This window comes from Electrophorus electricus, chromosome 5 (assembly GCF_013358815.1).
Source record: "Electrophorus electricus isolate fEleEle1 chromosome 5, fEleEle1.pri, whole genome shotgun sequence".
NCBI classification, from domain to species: Eukaryota; Metazoa; Chordata; class Actinopteri; order Gymnotiformes; family Gymnotidae; genus Electrophorus; species Electrophorus electricus.
In genome coordinates this window covers 4,660,201-4,679,049 of record NC_049539.1, presented here as the reverse complement: position 1 = coordinate 4,679,049, position 18,849 = coordinate 4,660,201, and the positions used below count along the sequence as shown (strand labels likewise).

General features: G+C 41.1%; 3 protein-coding genes and 1 long non-coding RNA gene across 7 annotated transcripts; 3 read left to right on the top strand and 1 right to left on the bottom strand.

The window, feature by feature from the left end:
* Positions 1-98: 98 nt before the first annotated feature.
* etfb (electron transfer flavoprotein subunit beta) lies at positions 99-4,725 on the top strand. Its single transcript, XM_027027654.2, has 6 exons — positions 99-186; positions 1,386-1,544; positions 1,805-1,963; positions 2,423-2,485; positions 2,960-3,118; positions 3,241-4,725. The coding sequence occupies exons 1-6, from the start codon at positions 133-135 to the stop codon at positions 3,409-3,411; spliced, it is 765 nt and encodes a 254-aa protein (XP_026883455.1). The 5' UTR covers positions 99-132; the 3' UTR covers positions 3,412-4,725.
* On the bottom strand, positions 3,890-5,750 carry LOC113588467. Its single transcript, XR_003411852.2, has 2 exons — positions 5,650-5,750; positions 3,890-5,057 (listed from the first exon to the last, which is right to left on the bottom strand). It is a non-coding gene; the product is annotated as an uncharacterized LOC113588467 (long non-coding RNA).
* A 213-nt stretch (positions 5,751-5,963) lies between these two features.
* On the top strand, positions 5,964-11,287 carry vsig10l (V-set and immunoglobulin domain containing 10 like). The gene is made up of 8 exons (XM_027027661.2): positions 5,964-6,338; positions 6,751-7,080; positions 7,263-7,535; positions 8,431-8,697; positions 9,403-9,516; positions 9,596-9,636; positions 9,800-9,892; positions 10,011-11,287. The coding sequence occupies exons 1-8, from the start codon at positions 6,278-6,280 to the stop codon at positions 10,077-10,079; spliced, it is 1,248 nt and encodes a 415-aa protein (XP_026883462.1). The 5' UTR covers positions 5,964-6,277; the 3' UTR covers positions 10,080-11,287.
* A 217-nt stretch (positions 11,288-11,504) lies between these two features.
* On the top strand, positions 11,505-18,320 carry LOC113588474 (myelin-associated glycoprotein-like). Of its 4 annotated transcripts, none has more exons than XM_027027665.2 (11): positions 11,505-11,566; positions 11,737-11,778; positions 12,497-12,868; positions 13,094-13,387; positions 13,779-14,048; positions 14,342-14,617; positions 15,041-15,310; positions 15,803-16,063; positions 16,788-16,890; positions 17,491-17,531; positions 18,075-18,320. In XM_027027665.2, the coding sequence occupies exons 1-11, from the start codon at positions 11,563-11,565 to the stop codon at positions 18,104-18,106; spliced, it is 1,965 nt and encodes a 654-aa protein (XP_026883466.2). In that variant the 5' UTR covers positions 11,505-11,562; the 3' UTR covers positions 18,107-18,320. The 4 variants fall into 4 exon arrangements, with proteins under 4 accessions (XP_026883466.2, XP_026883465.2, XP_026883464.2 ...); XM_027027664.2 differs by having other exon boundaries at positions 17,482-17,531; XM_027027663.2 differs by having other exon boundaries at positions 17,476-17,531.
* The last annotated feature ends 529 nt before the right edge of the window (positions 18,321-18,849 follow it).

Sequence of the window (18,849 nt, the reverse complement as noted above, 5' to 3'; positions counted from 1 at the left end):
TGTAGCATTTCATTGGCTTCGCTAACAGGCGTGTCTTCCATGTCCCGCCCTTCTGGCATCACACCGATATTCCTCCGGACTGTGCGGGGTGTGTGATTTTACACGTTCCCAGGAGATCGGAGAGCCGCTACAATGACTGCCCGGGTCCTTGTTGGAGTTAAGAGAGTAATTGATTACGCCGTCAAGGTACATGTCATTGTACTTTTGTCAAACGCAGCCTTGCAGTAAAGACAAACAAAGAGAAAGAAAAAAATGGTGTCCGCGTATATTTGGATATGCTTAATTGCGGTTCCCCAAACCCAAACCAACTTTAGACCAGCTGTGCTAGTAGGCAAATAACTGGGTCTGCATATCAAGGTCAGGGGTCACAGGGACATTTTCCCCGATATGTATTTAAACTAAATTTATTTCCAGGTTTTTTTTCCAGGTTTGTAGACCGAATTTATTCACAGTTTTTTTTTTCTCTTTCTACTGTAACGTAGCTAGGTAGCTAACAAGCTAGCTATTTCTTTCATGTTGCTGACGTTTAGCTAGCTGGTTAGCTAACCTATCTAATATGTGACTGACATTTTCCTCAGATTATAACTTTTTTTTCTAACTTGTCATTCACTTAAACTAGTACATTAACACATATCCGAGTCTATTTGTAACTAATGCTAGCTTTTTTTTTTAGGCGTACTTCCAAATTGCTTTTATCTGAGTCGTGCATATTCTACTGTATGTTATGTTCGCTATCTAACCTATAACACTGAGTAGACTACAAGTCCCAATAGTTCAGAAATTGAACATTCATTATTGATTATTGTCTCGGTTGCTATCTATCTATCTGACCTTTGGGAAAGTGCTTTTGTAGTTTGCATTCAGGTTGCTTCCAAAGTATATAGTTGCATTGTGACTAGATCTGTTTCCACCCTTTGTTTTACTCCTCACTGCTGTTTGACAACTTATGACAGGAGAGGGACACTACCATTGTTTGCCTGTACATTCAATAAACTAGGAGTCTGATAATGGTTGCGACAGCTCTGATTCATCTACTGTGGAGTTATTTTGTGAGTTTAGACTACCATTAGGGCCAAATGCAGCAGACATTACTCCCAGTATCTGGGCTAGGAGTTTACTGATCAAGATAATGTTTAACTTGTCATTGTTCTTAGATATAAGTTCACTAAACACAACCGAATGACGAATAATATCCAAAACTGAATATCAATGCAAAAAAAAAAGAGAGTAGCAAATCATCTTAAATCCTTGCACAGTATTTGAAGGCCCATTTTTATTGTTCATATCACATTTACTTTGAAAACTGGCATGTTGCTTTTAGATCATTTAGTGTGCATTTTGATTTTGCACACATGGCAGCAAGTTCTGACCTCTTCATTTTCCAGATCCGAGTCAAGCCTGATAACACTGGCGTGGTCACGGATGGCGTGAAGCACTCCATGAATCCTTTCTGTGAGATTGCTGTGGAGGAGGCTGTCAGGCTCAAAGAGAAGAAGCTTGTTCAGGAGGTGGTCGCTGTCAGCTGTGGGCCTCAGCAGGTGCAGGTAATGGGCACCAAGCAGTCTGGCTGTGGATATGACCAGCAGATGGCGCTATAGCTCTGCACCAATGAGCGGCACACCAGTGAGAATGGCTTGTAGTTCCATTCGATTGTTAGGATGTTATGTTAACTTTTGACCGCAAATATCACCTATTAAGATTATATAAAGTTCATCACTTGCTGTTCTAAAGAGATATCAGCCCATGGCATGTTAATTTCAGCAGACACAGGTAGCAAAATGTTGATATGGACGTTTGTGTTTAGGAGACCATTCGCACTGCGCTGGCAATGGGTGCAGACCGTGGTATTCATGTGGAAGTGTCTGGAAAGGATTACGACTCCCTCGGACCACTGCAGGTGTCCAAGATTCTTGCAGCTCTTGCAAAGAAGGAGGAAGCATCTCTGATCATCCTTGGAAAACAGGTTGCATTCTACTGTTTGCTTAGTTTTGTTTTATATGATCACTGGTTTTTGTGCTCACAGGGAAGTATTTCGGTAAAAGTTTGCAAAGGTCTTAAGGAAAAATATGAAAAAGTGTAAAACTAATATAAACCCTGGGATTATTTTGCACCCTGGGATTATTATACAAAATGGGGTTATTTTGTTTCACTGTTTCATGAAGGTTTTTTTAGTGCCTGGTTATCAGTATTGAATGTTAAGGCTGAAGTTAAAAAGAAAAGCCACTCATGGCCTTTATAGTCTAAAACAACTGTTGTTTGTTGGTTAATGTGTGTCCTGGGAATTCGCAGTAAATCTCTGGGGGTTAAATTAATTCTACCAGGAAATAATATCTTCCAAGATCATGCGAGTCCACTCGGAGCAGTCTTATAAAAACTGTGTTAATTTAACGCAGGCCATTATTGTGTGTTTACTGTCTGACAGGCTATTGACGATGATTGTAATCAGACTGGTCAGATGACCGCAGCTCTGCTGGACTGGCCCCAGGTGTGACTTTGCCCTCTGTTCATCTTGTTGCTTCCACTTTCACCCCCCCCCCCCCCCCCCCCCCCGTCATGTCTCATTTGCCGTTCATGTAGCACCTGCTACAATTTGTCTTTTTATGGTGCTTAATAGTGGACATTTTCTGTGATTTGTGTGAGTCCAGATTTACCTGAAACCCGATGATTTTTAGAGAAAGGAAAATGGCTAAAATTTCACAAATGTTCAAATACTTAATCCTGATTCAGCAGCTATTACAATATCGTGGCGTTAGGATAGTTTTACTCCTCGTTTTTCCTTATTATCTTCATTCATTTCTGGTCACAGAGTGAAGCACATGCTGTAATCTAACATTATATGTACTCGGTCAGTGATCGTGACCTTCAGGTTTGTTTGAGTGAGATCACTGTAGACTTGTTTAATGTAAAGTTGTAGTCTGACCCCTAGTGGACTGACCTCTAGTGGACTGGCTTACTACAGGGGACCTTTGCCTCAGAGCTGGTAATTGAGGGAGACAAAGTGAAGGTGGTCAGAGAGATCGACGGTGGACTGGAAACCATCAAGCTTAACATGCCAGTGGTGGTGACAGCCGACCTACGCCTCAACACGCCCAGATATGCCACGCTGCCTAACATCATGGTGTGGTATTACCATACGTCTGTGTCTCTTTTTCCATGGGCTTTGTGGTTGATGGACACTCCATTTCCACACCTGCATTCGCCCATCACACTCGACTTAAACACTGTTTATATTCCTCACAGAAAGCCAAAAAAAAGAAGATTGCTAACATGAAGCCCGGAGACTTGGGCGTGGACATGACCTCTCGGGTGGAGGTCCTGCGGGTGGATGAGCCTCCACAGAGGCAGGCTGGGGTCAAAGTGGAATCAGTGGAGGATCTGGTCAGTAAGCTGAAAGAGGCAGGGAGGATATAGAGGCAGTGAGGGTAGCAGCAGCAGCAGCAGCAGTGCCCACACACCCCTGCTGGGGTGAGAGAAGAGGAATACAGACCAACTGAAGAACTTGGCTCAGTTTAGGGGCTGTGTTGTTGTAGCTGTTTTCCTTCTATTACAGTGGTATATACATAAAAATCACATTATCCTTTGAAACAAATCACCATCAATACTAAAAAAAGCATTTCTGAACTGATGAATTGTGTACATTCATACTGTAATGTAGATCAGACTCCATGGAGGATCACTTAGTGGAATCAGATACCCTGATCAGCCAGTGGTGGCAGTGTCTGCCCCTTCATGAATTCTGACTCCACCCCTGTCATGTAGAGGAGCGCTGAGAGACGCAGGTCCACATTTAACAAGTTCTTCACAGCAAGGGTCCGGATGTTTTATTTGTGCCTCATACAACCTACTGTGTGCTACGGTTGTAACAGCAGCAGGTACCTGATGCTGGATCTCTCTCTCTCTCTCTCCTCTTTTTTTTTTTTTTTGGAATAAGACTGCTGACAGACACTGGCCCATATTTTGTCTTACATTTATCTTTATTTCAGATCAGGTCTTTTTTTGGTTTTTTTTTCACATAGTAATCACAGTTATATGGGCCTTGGGGATTTGGCCCGATACGAAGCATTTTATGCTTTTGATTGCTGTTATAAGATTATAGGATTATCTTTCTTTCAGGGTGCGAAAACATGTCTTTGATTATTATCCTTAAAATAAGAGGATTTGAGGATTCCAGACCTGATTCACCACCAGTACTACTGCTCTGGGCCTCTTAATTAACATGCCTCTCTAATTTTGCTTCTTCTTCCTGGAGAGAGCAGACCTGTTTTTTGTGTCCATTTTGATTATAACAGCACACACATGCCCATGTACATGATATATGGTCATGTACGCTTGATTGCATTAATAGTAAGTCCGTATCTTTGTCAGCTGCCCGTAAGTACCAAGCAGGTAACAGCACCATGAGTCAAATTGCACTTGACTTGCATCGTCCAAAAATGATTCGGAGTTTTGCAAGAAACTCTAGATCTTTCACTTGAAGTTTTCAGCCACATGTTTTCAACTGATGGAGCCACTCAACCTGCAGGAGAAAAGAGGAACAGGGGCCTGTCTATTTCAGGCTGTGTAATTTATATGGTGTCAGTGGTGTTTAGAGGACTCGTTGTGGTTGGACACTGTCTCTCAGCATGGAACAGGAGGATAACACTTTTTAAAACCTCAGCACCTCCAGGTAGTTTTGACTGTACAGTGTCTGACTGAAAACAATAATTAAAAAAACCTTGTACATCACTTTTTCTGTTTGTGCTTTATACAGACAATCGTCTTAATTCCCATCTTGGTCAACCACTTTTAATTCCATAAGATATACAAACAATTCTTGGTAGTGATGATGGTATACCCCAAGTGAAAATCAAGGGCAACTTTACCCGAAATTCTCTGTATAGATTTATTCCATTTCACTCCGCTGCACTGTATTTACTTAAATATATTAGCATGTTAATTATGATTTAATTTCCTGTCATTAATAAAATCTCACTGCTTGGTGCCAGGGGTCCTGTTTTGTTGGAGAACATGTTTTTTGCTTGCTGGGAAGGAGAATGCAAGAGCATCTCAGAAGACTTCTGGAAGGAATAGTAGCAAAGGATCGGTTATTTCACCTCCTGACCACCTCTGTTGGCCCGAATAGTGGCCAAGATAGAAATAGCACAATACAATCAATTCAAATTTAATAGCTAAATAAACTTGAATACCACACTGATGGCCTTTGTTTTCACGTGTGATTGGGTTGACGTAATTACATTAAGGCAACATTAAAACCTTTAACTTCTAGAGCTCTATACAGTATTGGGTAAATTTTAATTCTTACACCTGTTTCACTGCCGTAATTCACCGCAGCGTAATCTAGGTCACGGGCAAGTATTCCCCTCACAAGAGTGTCTGCTTTCTTGTGTATATGTTTACTTCATGTAATTTAGAAATACCTTTCTCAGCATGTCTACTACCTACTGAAGTTTATGAGAGAAAGTCAAGAGTGTAGGAATTGACAGTGACAAGTAAAAAAAATGACAATTTGACTGGTTACACTTGGAATGCTATTTTCTTCTGGAGTTTTCGTTTACTCGGAGCATGCGTGACTTTGCAGTAGCGATGCAGGCAACTGTTAACTTGTCCAACCTGTTGAAAAAGAACACGGCGTGAATACCAAATACTTACGTGTCCTGTCTTTCGTTTGCTCTTAAACAGAGAAGAGGGTCATCTAAGTCTTCATATGATGAGGGTTTTCATGTACTCTCGAGGAGCGTCAATGATCCTTATCGCTCTGTTCAATTCTGTTCTCATGTTGCATTTTCTGGCTGGTTGCCTGTCGCTAATCCCAGTGTCAGCTCTGAGAATTGATGCTTCTAAAGGCAGTTGGCAGCGCATAAACCTGTATCACAGGACGAAGTTTAAAAACGCAACCTGGACATAAATGCTTTTTAAAGCATGGAACAGTTAAATGAGTCGGGCTATTACATTACGCGACACAGATCCATTTGAGTTGGCATGGACTCAAACTGCACGGACACATTTTGAGGTTGCCAATGTCAAGTTTCATTTATTTTTCGTTTATCTGGTAAAAAAATTCAGGAGTTTGGTAAGGAGCCTTATTCCTTCGGTCCTGCAGTTTGCATACATAGACCCGCTAAGAGAAGACCTCGGGGACGGAGTGGGTGGGGTTTGGGGAGTGTTTCTCACTCCAGAGATTTTCAAGTCCACGGGAAAGCTGAGATGCGAGTTGTTGACAAGATTTCGGAATGAAGTAGGCTAACCTCATTGCTCTTTTGCCCGGAGATTCGTCGTCATGAAGCAGTGTCTTTCTGAGCTCTTAACATTGGTGCTTCTGCTGATGTTATACGTAACCGGTAAGTTTCACTGGCTCTTTAAACTATATAGATAACGTACATCCGTTTGGGGCACCTTCCAAATACGTTTTAATAATAATAAGAATTTCTACAGGCATTAACGTTCACATTACCTGATTCCGCTTACATAATTTTTACAGCCCGGTTTTAATAAACCGTTTTTTTTAAACTGTAAACAGAGCTCTCTTCATTGCACATCAGTGATCTTCAATGACAGTCTGACCTAGTTCAGACTTGCCATTTCAAGGTAGCCTACAATATTATCCAACATTTGGAGAACATGATAATGATGTACACAAATGTAACAAAGTAATCTTATGCAGGCACTGATCCAACATATAGGATGACTAGAGATTTTTATGTAGAGTTCCTATTCGGGATTAAACTTAAACAATTTTTTTTTAAACCACAGGTTGTGGTTGTGCTCTAGTCGTATCACCCACTGGACCCACCCTGGTCAATGCTTTCGTTGGCACCAATGTGACCCTTGGTGTGTCCTACAGTGGAGCGACTGGGCCTTTGGTGACCTGGTACATGGGGACAGTACGAGTGGCTATATGGATAGCGGGCTACAGCATTCCTCCCGACATCGCTCCTATGTACAGGGGGGTGTTATCCGTAGATCACAGCGGGTCTCTCATGTTCTGGAATATTCCGCTCAACTATAGCAGTACATACACAGTGCAGATGATGAAATCAGGGGGCCGTGAGGCATCGCTCAACTTTACACTCTCTGTATATGGTGAGTCAACTTCACATACTGTGCAGTGGCTACAACACAGGACAAAGGCAAAGGTTGCATGTTTTCTTTTTGTAAGTCTCACAGAGATGGACATGATACTGAAGTGGGAAGCTTTATATGCATTAAAAAGTTACACTGAAGCCATATACACTCTAGTGACTTTCCATCTTCTTACTTCACAGACAGCATCCAGGACATTTCTGTGGGCACTGGGGTGCAAGATGCCATTGAGGGAGGCCCTGCGTTTGTGCTCTTCTACAGCTCAGTGCCAGGCCAGGCCACATATTCAGAGTGGTACTTTAACGGTCTGCCGGTGGCAGATGGCCCTGTCTACTCCATCATGGAGAAGAGTCTGACGATAAAGCGGCCGAGCCGCAATGACACGGGCCGCTACAGCGTCGTCCTCACCAACCCGTTCAGCTCCGGGACACAGTACAAGGACGTCACCGTGTTTTGTAAGATTGCTCATGTTTTGTCCTTTAGATCAGGAATGTTTAACTGCAGGGGGCCTCTAAGATAGTACACTTAATTTTTTTTTTTTTTTAATATTGGTCCCACTGCACTTGGACCAAGCAAAACACAAGAATTGGAATACCTGGTACAGGCTGCTGGGAGCTGGGATGAAGCAAAACTGTGGACTGTTCCCAAGGACTGGATTGATAAACACTGTTTAAATTAGGGGGTCTCAAAGAGCCTCTGCAATTGTTTTTGTTTGTTTGTTTTTTGCAGTTTTCTCCAAAGTCTGTAGATTAGTTTAATTGAATTAGTTACAGCAGGCAAGACACTAAACCATGCAGAACACTGGCACGCCATTAGTAGAGCTGCAGAGCCAGGTGGTGTTGAGATGTTCCGCTGTAGCCATGTGGTTGCCCACTCATCTTCGGAAGGTCTCTGCTCATTTTATCTTGAGCAACATGTAATACATCTGATCCAGTTAAGTGGTACCTTGAGAAAGCCTTGTTGAGCAGTTTCAGGTGGATTTGATTAATATTAAGCCCTGCAATGAAAGCAAATGCACCTTTTGGTTCATTAATGTGTGTTAAATTGAAAAGACTATAATGAAAATCTAACATTGTCACTCTTGCCCTCATAATCATTTTAAAACTTTATCCTGATATCTTGATACATTGTTTTAAAGATTAATTTCATTTTCCCTTACTTGTTGAAACAGACAGCGATCTAGGTGATGGTTAATATGGTCCTATTTGCTTCATAATCCCTAATCCCTAAAACACACTCGCATTTTGTTTGTGTTATATGTTTATTTGTTTTTAATCTGTGTTTAAAGTGTTACTTTAAACAAAGAGCCATTTCATGCTGTGCGTTTGTTCCCTCCCTGATTGTATTTAGATGGGCCAGACCAGCCATTTCTGGAGGTCAGTCCTACAAAGGCCACCTTTGTTGCAGGGGAGACTCTCTCTCTGTCCTGCCGAGCTGAAGGAGTTCCCACACCCTCTGCTACCTGGGTTTATAATGGCCACGGCCTCCCAACCTCCTCCAATGGAACGCTCGAGCTCATGGATGTGCAACCGAGCCAGAGCGGTGTTTACACCTGTGTGCTGCTTAACACGAAGACCAGTGCACATCTCGAGAAGGACATCACCATAGAAGTGCGGGGTATGATGGGGAAAATTCCTAGCATGATTATTTGACAGAGCACAATTCAAAATGGACTTGCCAAACATTTATTCAGAAGATATTAGATACTTCTAGTGGGTCTTTCACAAATAAATACATTTTTTGTATTTATTGCAGATCATATTAGCATTTAGCTGTGTATTTTCTAAATTTTGTTTTTAAATCTTATGAGTAGGTCTACAGTGTATGAATTCTGTATCTCTTTTAATATTGTGTTTATATTACCTAGCTGTCTTTCTCAGTGCTTATGTAATGAGGCAGTGAAGATGACATGATGATCTGTTGTGCTTGTAAACATAACAGAGATGGTAGAGGTGGTTTCTTTGCTGATTTAGCCTGTAACTTGAGAGAAGTTCTCGTTTTTGGGGGGTGGGGTGTCTTTTTTTGGTATTTTTGTAATTTCGGTCATCATTACAGATGTTTACACTCAGTCAACAGTGGGTACTGCCGCCTTCCAAACGGCATCGAAAGAAAATGCAAATTGTTCAGTGCTTTAAGGAGCACCACTTTGTTACATTTTTGGCTCAGTGTTGCTGACTCAGCAAATGTAAACCCAGTGCTGTGTGTATAGCTGTGCAATACAGGTCTCAGTGCTAAGTGTTTATCTGTGTGAAGCAGGTCTCAATGCTGTGTTTATCTGTGTGATGCAGGTCTCAGTGCTGTGCATATTTCTGTGTGATGCAGGTCTCAGTACGACTGCTATTATTGGCCTAGCTGCTGGAATCCCTTGCAGTATCCTTCTATTGATCCTACTCAGCAGCCTCATCCTCCTGTGTGTCTTTTGCTATAAAAAGAAAGGTGCGTGACCCCTGTGCTCATCCAACCGTGATCTTTGGTGGGATTTCAGAAGTTTCTGATTATTTGTTTGTCTTAGCAGATCGAAGCCCCAGATATCCTGTATCAAGAGCAGTGGAGAAAGTAAGTTCAAGTTCATCCCCTAAAAAATCCTACGAAATGCTAATTATGCTAATAAATGAACTGCAGGTCACAAGAACCGGTTATGTAATTGATAACTTGGTAACTGCATGATTGTGATAATTGGTTTTGCATAATTTGTTCCCTTTTGTGTGCTCTTCCTTAGGCTGTGGTCAGTCAGCCTGATCTGACCAAACCTCACAAACTTTTGACCAGTGGACTTAAACAGCCTCCTAATTACAACCTTTACTGTAATCAGGTATTGTATTTCACCTCAACCCTTTCTCTAATTTGATATGTAACTGATCATACACTGTTTTTCAGTACTGAAACATTATAAGAAAAATTTGATATTTTTCACATTTTTTGGTTTTCAGGTGATAACAGAACGAGGAGGATCGTTGCCGTTGGCGACCCACCCAATGAGAATGGCTACTACAGTGTAACTGCTGCTCTAGCTCTCTTCTAGTCTAGCGTTTAAACATTTTATTTCAAATAATGCTTTTATGCCATTAAAGGAATTTAAAAATGGGAAAACGCCCAGATCCCAGCAATGTGTAGACCTACCTCATCTCATTTCCCATGGTTTGCCAAAGAGTCACTGACTGACTTTTTTAATAGACAGACATTAGTGATGTTAAGTTTAAATGTAGGAATTAATAACTGATTTCTTCCATGGAGACAACAAAACACTGTTGTAAACCTCTCTGGACAAGAGCATCTGCTAATTGCTGGAAAAATGTCTAACATGAGCTACCTTTTTTTCCTTCTGGATATCTATAAACCATTTTAATAACAGGGAAATGGTGTCTAGCATACAGAGTCTGTTTATCTGTATGAGAACCTGATCTGGTTCAAATCTGAGCCACCCACACATTGGTTTGTCACACAAATGGCGTCAAAGAATTAAAGAATTATATATTTAGGGTTGTAAAAAGAGAAACTTCTTAGCATGCTCAAGTGATGTGTTTTTAGTAAATAATATGGAGAATTAGTAATGTGCTCTTTGGTAGGAAGGCTAGAAGTTTACTTGAAGTTTAGATACTAGAAGTTACTTGGCAACCCTGATGAAGGCAGTATCTGCTCTGTGGGTAACTTTCTCTGATCTGTACCAGTGCGTTTAAACTTTTTATATTACCTATGTGTATTTGCCATGAAAAGAACAATTTAAAATGCAGTGTGTGAGTGGGTCTCAGTATGAAGTGAACTTCTCTTATTTAGGGCTGTTTTGATTTCAGATCCTCTGGTTTTTGTTCTTTTTGGTAATCATTTTGCTTCCTCGTTGCCAAATCAAGGGCTCTTTTCAGCAGTGTTGTCATTGTATTGGGTGTAACTGTGCATTTTAAATTAGTGCTCTTCGTTTGTAGTTCCTTTAATACCATTTTTCTAAGTCTCACTTCCAAAAGATTTCAGTAGTTCGAGCTGGTTAAATGTTTTTCACATGGTTTTTACTTTGCAAAAAGAGAATATAAGAAAAAGTCTCAATATTTGAATTTTTTTTCTTACGTCTTAATACTGTATTTAATTAATTTAAGCCTTCTTTAAATGTGCTAGTGCCATTGAGAATGTAAATCTCTTTGACAAGAGAGACCTGGTGTATCATCCTATGCAACACAGCATGCACAATTTGTAAAATAAAAAACAGTGACATTGAGCTTTTAAACTCTATTTATTTATTTATTTATTTATTTATTTATTTATTTATTTATTGCTTCTGGGAGTATTTAGCCACACTCTCACTTTCAAATTATTGATATAATCTAGAAAATTAGCTACACTTGTCATTCTAATGAAGCTCTGAGAATCATACTTCCCCTTAGTTTATTTCTGCTAGTTTCCGGCATAAGTGCTTATCTTGCAGTAAACTTACAGAAAGGCTTGGCAAGGTCACTTAATTGTCGCAAAGGAAAAAGCCACAGAAGGCATCACATGGGTATTCATTTACTAGCTGAATATCTATATTGTGCTTAATGTCTAATTGCTTATAGTTGCTTTTCAAATTCCATGTGCTGAATTTGAAAAAAATAGTCTCTTACTGCAAATACCTGCAAATGAATCTAGATATCCGATTAATTTTGTTTGTTCTCTTGTCCGTGGATTTAGTAATGGGGTATCGGCCTGTCAACCTCTGCTTTCTCCTGCAAGGTAAGAGTGAGGTGGTGTTCCTAATCACATTCTTGGTATTGTTTAGGTTTGATTGAATTCCATTAAAAGTGTAAAAATAATATAGTGTGAAGGTTTATGATGAACTGACATGGTTTGTTCATTCAGGAACACATCCATAACAGTACTACATCACCCAGTGGCTTGTTTGAATCCATGTTGAATCCATGACTATGTGTGTACTGACCACTTTATTAGAAAGATTTGTTTATTGGAAACACCTTGTAGGTGTACAGTTAGAGACTGTACCATAATGCCATGCACAGCTTGCGGTAACCATCCTTCAACCCCTCAACGGAGGTTAGTTTTTGACCACAGAACCTCTGTTGTTTGGACATTTTTAGACATAGTAATGAAGTGTAAAAACACCAGCCACACTGCAGTCTGTATATAATAACAAGAGCACAGCATCCACTACCATATAGCTACCATGTCGGTATTATTGTGTTGAGAAAGGCCTGCCAACGAAATATTATTCAATCACTTGTCTTGTAGTCACAAAGCAATGAACAGAGGGGACTGGTAAACCATTCACAACAACACATGGCCCCTAGATGTACACCTAAAAAAAACACCTAAAAAAACGTTCCTTTAAAATTTGGGAAGATAAAGTGGCTGGTGATGGTGAAGCTAGATGTTTCTACTGAAGAGGGGTGTGGGTGTACTGTGTTTTGTTTCCACGCTCTATCTTCCTGGCCAGTGCTCTGGTGTGCGATGGTGGAGGCACAGGACTGGCATGTGGACATGCCCACTAAGACCAACGCTCTGTCCGGGTCCTGTGTGGTCATCCCCTGCTCCTTCACCCATCCGTCCTCCCACAATCCATCCGTCATCATCTGGTACAGCTACCACAGCACGAAGTACCCCGTGGTCTACAGTACAGACGCTGAGGCTGTTATTAAGCCGTTCCGTGGTAGAACTGAGCTCATTGGAGATGTGAAGTCGGGAAACTGCAGTTTGAAAATAAATTATGTTGTGCCAGACATGAACGGATACCAGCTTTACCCCTGGATTAATCCAGATACAGTCAGTCACAAATTCTATTGGAAAACCGTTATGTTGAATGTCCAAGGTAAATCCTCTGCTGATACTGCAGGATAATTGTTTTGGGCACTATTGCTCATCTCAAAACTGTGCACATGGTGGTTACAGTTACATTAAAATTACATTACATTGCTATCTGTTAGTCACTTATGTTGGTTGATTATTAACGAGGTTAAGATAAATTGAGAAAATGTAAGTACTGGATAACTGAAAGATTCCCGGCTCACTTTGAATATTCTCTGTTTTATATCAGAGGTCCCATCCACAGTAGACCTGTTTGTTGAGGGAGAACCCAAAGAGGGTGACACTCTTCGTATTATCTGTGCAGTAAAGCACACTTGCCCGTTCTTTCCACCAACACTTTCATTTGGTGACACAAATGGAAACGTCCAGAATGAACAAACTGCCTTGGGCCAGGGCTACTGGCAAACAATAAGCACCATCTCCTTCCCTGCCCAAGTCAGTGACCAGGGAAGGGTAGTAGGCTGCTGGGTGAGCCACATGAGAAGACCCACAGTCCCCAAGTGGATGGAAATTAACCTGAGCTGTAAGTTCTAATAATGGAGTACCAGGTTCAAAAGCTTATCAGTAGTGCTATATTAAATGTCTGAACCATTTTAAAGAGGTTTTTTTTTTCCCCACATGTTTTTATCCTCGTGTCTGCATGTAAGCAATTTCATTGCTGGGTTTTGCTTCTTAATTTAGGCCGCATTTGCTTTAATACTTTTAGGCTTTTTAAATCTGTATGCAGTTTCAGGAATACTTTTTTACTTTCCCATTTGTTAGATTAAGGGTGAGTGAGCAGAGGGGGTCATGTTTGCATGCTACAGCAAAAAAAAAGTAATAAACAAGAAAGTGTCCATTCATCCATGAATTTATTTATGCATTCAGAAATATTACACAACAACAACAACAACAACAAAAACCTCTCTCTTTAGATGCCCCGAGAACAGTGCATGTGTCCGGGGAGAACAGTATGGCCCAGGCCGGGGGGAAAATGACTTTGGAGTGCCGCAGCAATGCCAGCCCCCCTGCCTCCTCATTCCTGTGGTACCTTCAGAGAGAAGGCCCTGTGCTTGGGCTGACCACTCGTGAGAAGAGCATCACCATCACTGACCTGCCACCTGATCAGAGCCGCTTCTACTGCACTGCACAGAACACACATGGAGTGGCCAACTCAACCTCTCCCTTCATCGTCACCGCGGAGTGTCAGTCAACAACCTATGACCTTGCAGTCTGTACACTCATCGATGTTATGTAGTGAAGAAAAGCACTGAAAAGTGTGATACAAATTCATACAAATTCTGAAACATAAAACTCCTTGACGGGCTCAGCGATATGCAAGGATTTTAAGTTTCTGGGTATTTTATTATAAAGACCAATATTGTATTTTAATATTGTGTTTGCACTGTAGCTTGATACTTTATGACGCTTGAGCATTGACAATATTCAGTGACCAGCTGTGTCTTCACGTTCTCTCAATGTGGCATGTTGTTTCTAGACCCACCGAGCATCCAGCCCGAGTCCTGCTGCATGATCCATCCTCCAGCGTTGCGGTGCTGGTGTAAGGTCCAATCCCGGCCCAGCGCCTCCGTGGAGTGGAGGGTGGATGGTGGAGAGCCTCACTCTGTCCTCACCGATGTTATGGCTGTCAGCGTACGGCAGAACCACACGTTTAGCGGGAAGATCCGTTTTAACGGAACTTTCCGGATCACAAATGTTACCTGCAGGGCCTTCAACGCTCATGGCCAACAGGAGCACACCCTGGTCATGAAGGGTACAGTAGCTGTCCTTCACTTTAGAAATAGATGGTAGTAAATAGAAGGTGCACTGCAAAAAATGTGACAAGTGTCAGATTTGGGATTGGTGTTTATTTTGTTGCTGCAAGTTGCCATAGACCAAAACAGTCTTTAGTTGCCTTCCAATTTCTTTCTCTTAAAAGAAATTGAATTTGTATATTTGTATATATGTATTTGAATAAGCTTAATTTATCATGGAAGCAGAGAAATAGAAGGCTGTATTGTATTGTGTACCCTGCAAACCACTCATCTATTTGGTGACCACCTGAAGAACATTAAACATAGTTTCAAAATGGAGTCTTTTGAAAAGATGTCAACACAGAGCAAGTCTCATTCTAATGAGCTTTCTCTTGACAGCAGAAACCATTCTGCTTTCAACTTCCCTGCACCGCTGATTTCAGAGCTCCCGCTGGACGTTGCCATCATCCAGCAGCCTACCAATATTTTAGAGGGTCAGTATATCACGCTGTCCTGCGTCGTGTCCCGTGCTTTCCCTGCGGTGCTGTCCTACAGCTGGTACCAGCTCCGGGGGGACAGGGATGTCCTGCTCAGTGAACAATCAGAGAGGCTCCACCTGCTGGCCGCGGGCAGACTAATGGGGCCCTACCGCTGCTCTGCCCTGAACGAGGTCGGCCAGAGCAGCTCTGCCAGCACGCTGATTCATGTGGACTGTGAGTATCGGAGCACGCTGGCACATTACTTCCACATCACTTCCACTTTCTAGATCAGTGACCAACAGCAAAAGAGAATATGTATCGTTTCGTGTTATCTTCACCAAGCATTATCAGTTTGTCTTATTATGTTTTATCAGGATGTGGGACTGTGGGTGAGGTAGCGCAGTCAGGGTAACAGAAACATATGACTCAGCAATAACATTCGCAGTGCACTTATGTGATGATTTAGTAACGTGAAATACATTGGCTAAATCCTGACAGAGGAAAGAAGCAGGTAAATAATCCAAATAATCAAAAATGTTTCAACAACGATATAAAATGCTACAAAATGCATAGTTACATATAGGTGGGGAGTAATTGTTCAGTCATTATCTGTTAATGCCAGATAAATCCAGATCCATGTGTATAATTATATGAATTATGTAATTAGGATAGTCAGGTCTGCTCAAGTGATCTCGTATATCTCGTACATCATGTCTCTTTTTCCAGTCACCCCAGTCATCTCCCCAGAGTCCTTCTGTGCACTGAAAAATGGTGAGGTGAAGTGCGAGTGTTTGGTTGACTCTTATCCAGCGGCTGCCATGGACTGGGTGGCAGCTGGTGTTCAGGCCAAGCAGACAGTTACTACTGAGTCCCATGGGAGCATGAAGTCTACTCTGACTGGGCGCTTAGGAAGCGCAGGAGACCGTGCGATCTTCTGCTACGCTGCCAATGAACACGGACGACGCCATCTACAGCTGACGCTCACAGGCCTGTCTGTTATCTTCTTTGCGTGACAGTGCTCTCATTCCCCCTCCCGAATGTTGCTGCATTTTGTTCTGCTTTCCTTGATCTGAGCCACTGCACAAAGCCACTCGCAAAAGGCTTCATAACTTCCCAATTCGTTTATTGAGAGATGTAATTAGACATGTCAGGGCAGGGAAGTCCCAATGAACGTGCAGGACATGAGGTCCCTTCATGGACTTGGACTGGAAGCTGCTTCAGTGACTCATGGGTAGTCTGTTGACAAGGCCCAAATGGATACAGGTTTTTTTTAAAATACATTTTGGTTCCAGCCCTACGTAACACTGCCTGGTTAGGAACACTTAGCTAAAGTAACCCTTGCTGGCGAAATCTGGTGATGTTTTGTGGAGGTTAAATGTATACCACTGAGTGGGCCATTGAGATGATCGCTGCATTAACACCTGAGTCACCTTGTCATTAACATTTTGCAGTTAACAATTTGACCTTCAAATTGATCTTTTCCAATCTTTTCCCATTTTAAGCAGTGAAGCAGAATGTATGCTAACTTACTGAATGCTGGTATTACTTGTGTGCTGTAAAACTCTTCAGATTATTTCATGTTTCATGTGTTACACATTTCAATCCTCCTGGTTGCCAATAATGACAGATTACTTTGAATAGGACACATCTGACTATTTATGTCTTATGGATAATGTACTACTAGTATAATAGCATCTGTTTGCCATCGCAGATTCTTCTGCTTCCAATGGCTCTTCGATCGCAGCTGCAGTGTGTGGAGCTGTTATCCTGGTGCTCGGGACTGTCACTGCTCTCTACTTCATACAGAGGAAAAGGTAAACACCCCAATGACTTGTTTTCCACCTGCAGTTTGAAGGGAAATTTGACCCAAAAATGCAGGCATTGCATAAAGTGAATGTAAACCTGTAGTTATATTTATGCAAGTTAAAGATAAATGGTCACTTGCTATTGTTGTGTGTATATATAGCCATACACTCACCACCCATTGGATTCAAAGCACCTAGCTTGCAGCTTCACTCACTGGTCACTTTATTAGGTACATATACCTTATACTATTTGGATACTATTTGGTTGGCAGATCTGTTCTGGGCACAGCAGTAGCACTGCTGTGATGGTGCCAAGGTAGTGGGTATTGTGCTGGTTTTATCAGGTGCGGCTTGTGTTTTTACATGCCAGTGTTGCAACTTGTTTGCCACACTGAAATGCAAATGGATCTGTGAATGTATTAATAATATACAAATTACACCTCTGGAATACAAATACATGTTGATAATAACTGATAATTGCTTATACAGTGAGTCTATGTGGAATACTTTAATATTCCATCTAGTGAGATCCTAATTCACATCACAATATCATGTTCTTTGAGAAATTTGATTGAGTGTTCTACGTTTCCATGGAAACGGGAGGGACAGGGGGAACAAGTATGACACACCTGTGGAAGTTGAGCTGGAGGGTAAGTAATAGGAATATTTCAGATCACTATGATGCTTACTTTTTGTGCAGTTGCACAAGTGAGAGGCAGTTCTAACCCTGCAATAGCACATCATATAAGTTTTCTTACGATTAATCTATTATTAGTATTATTATTAGTTAATCAACTATATATATTAATATATATATTATATATATATAATATATATATATATATATATATATATATATATATATATATATATATATATATATATATATATATATATAAATTTATTAATGTTGATTAATCTGCATTCTTATCATACTGAGATTACAATCCCGCATATTAGACACATATTACATCGTCCTCTTCTTAATTTTCATAATTCTTTGTGTAAAAGATGAAAGTGTAAAGTAATCATTGACTAGGGGTATCTGTGTCTAGATCAGATGAAGGCAAATACTTTTCGTAAACAACAGTAATGCCTTGTTAAACTTTGCTTTGGTCATCCCAGTCATGACTCCTCTATGAAGGATGAAACATGCTTTGGCTACTGTTTTACTTTTTTTATTCTCTCTGCAGATACCCAGCTATTCAGGACAAATTGGTTCTGATGACAGCCAGGCCAAAGATATGTCCTGATTATTTTTTAATAGTACTTCACAGTCTTCCATTGTGGTCTCCCTTTTCTTACTTAAGTGACCACTTGCACATATGTACACATTAAGTTCAAGATAGTTAAGTGAGTGCCAATTTTTAAGTGTTATGGTTAACATGTCTATTTGGTGCACTCTGTGATCTGAATAAAAAAGGACATAATTTTCATCACTTCTGGTATATTGACTGTGTGTGACTGTGTGACTCATGTGTCTGATGTGAGTGTGTCCCCTGTGTGTACAACCTGACCTGAAGAGCATATACTGAAAGAATGTGTGAGCCTCAGCATTCTGCTTTGACAACAGAGTACTATTACTGCAAACCTCTGCACATCCAGTTCTAGGACACCCGATACAACAGCGACTCTGCACATCCGCAGTTCCAGAACACCCAATACAACAACGAATCTCATCACATCCACAAATCTAGACCACCCAATACAACAATAAGCTGTGGAACATCTGCAGTTCTAGACCACCCAACACAACAACAATAAACTGTGGAACATCTACAGTTCTAGACCACCCAGTACAACAAGGGATCTCTGCACATCCACAGTTCTAAAATACCTGATACAAAAAATGACCTCACTCCAAACACTGACCATAGCGTGAAAGGGTCACGTGGACCAGTCCCCAGCAAGCTAAAGTGCCTCAGTTCTGTGTGGACAAATGTGTGTGTTTAAAGGATTTTGCCACCA

What these genes read in the sequence shown, in the direction of transcription:
- etfb (XM_027027654.2), top strand. Translation starts at nt 133, where the DNA reads ATGACTGCCCGGGTCCTTGTTGGAGTTAAGAGAGTAATTGATTACGCC. An exon ending in GTGGGCCTCAGCAGGTGCAG is followed by an intron (nt 1,545 to 1,804) that starts GTAATGGGCACC and finishes GTTTGTGTTTAG; the next exon opens with GAGACCATTCGCACTGCGCT. An exon ending in TGATCATCCTTGGAAAACAG is followed by an intron (nt 1,964 to 2,422) that starts GTTGCATTCTAC and finishes ACTGTCTGACAG; the next exon opens with GCTATTGACGATGATTGTAA.
- vsig10l (XM_027027661.2), top strand. Translation starts at nt 6,278, where the DNA reads ATGAAGCAGTGTCTTTCTGAGCTCTTAACATTGGTGCTTCTGCTGATG. An exon ending in CAAGGACGTCACCGTGTTTT is followed by an intron (nt 7,536 to 8,430) that starts GTAAGATTGCTC and finishes GATTGTATTTAG; the next exon opens with ATGGGCCAGACCAGCCATTT. An exon ending in TATCAAGAGCAGTGGAGAAA is followed by an intron (nt 9,637 to 9,799) that starts GTAAGTTCAAGT and finishes GCTCTTCCTTAG; the next exon opens with GCTGTGGTCAGTCAGCCTGA.
- LOC113588474 (XM_027027663.2), top strand. An exon ending in CTTCATCGTCACCGCGGAGT is followed by an intron (nt 14,049 to 14,341) that starts GTCAGTCAACAA and finishes TGTTGTTTCTAG; the next exon opens with ACCCACCGAGCATCCAGCCC. An exon ending in CACGCTGATTCATGTGGACT is followed by an intron (nt 15,311 to 15,802) that starts GTGAGTATCGGA and finishes CTCTTTTTCCAG; the next exon opens with TCACCCCAGTCATCTCCCCA.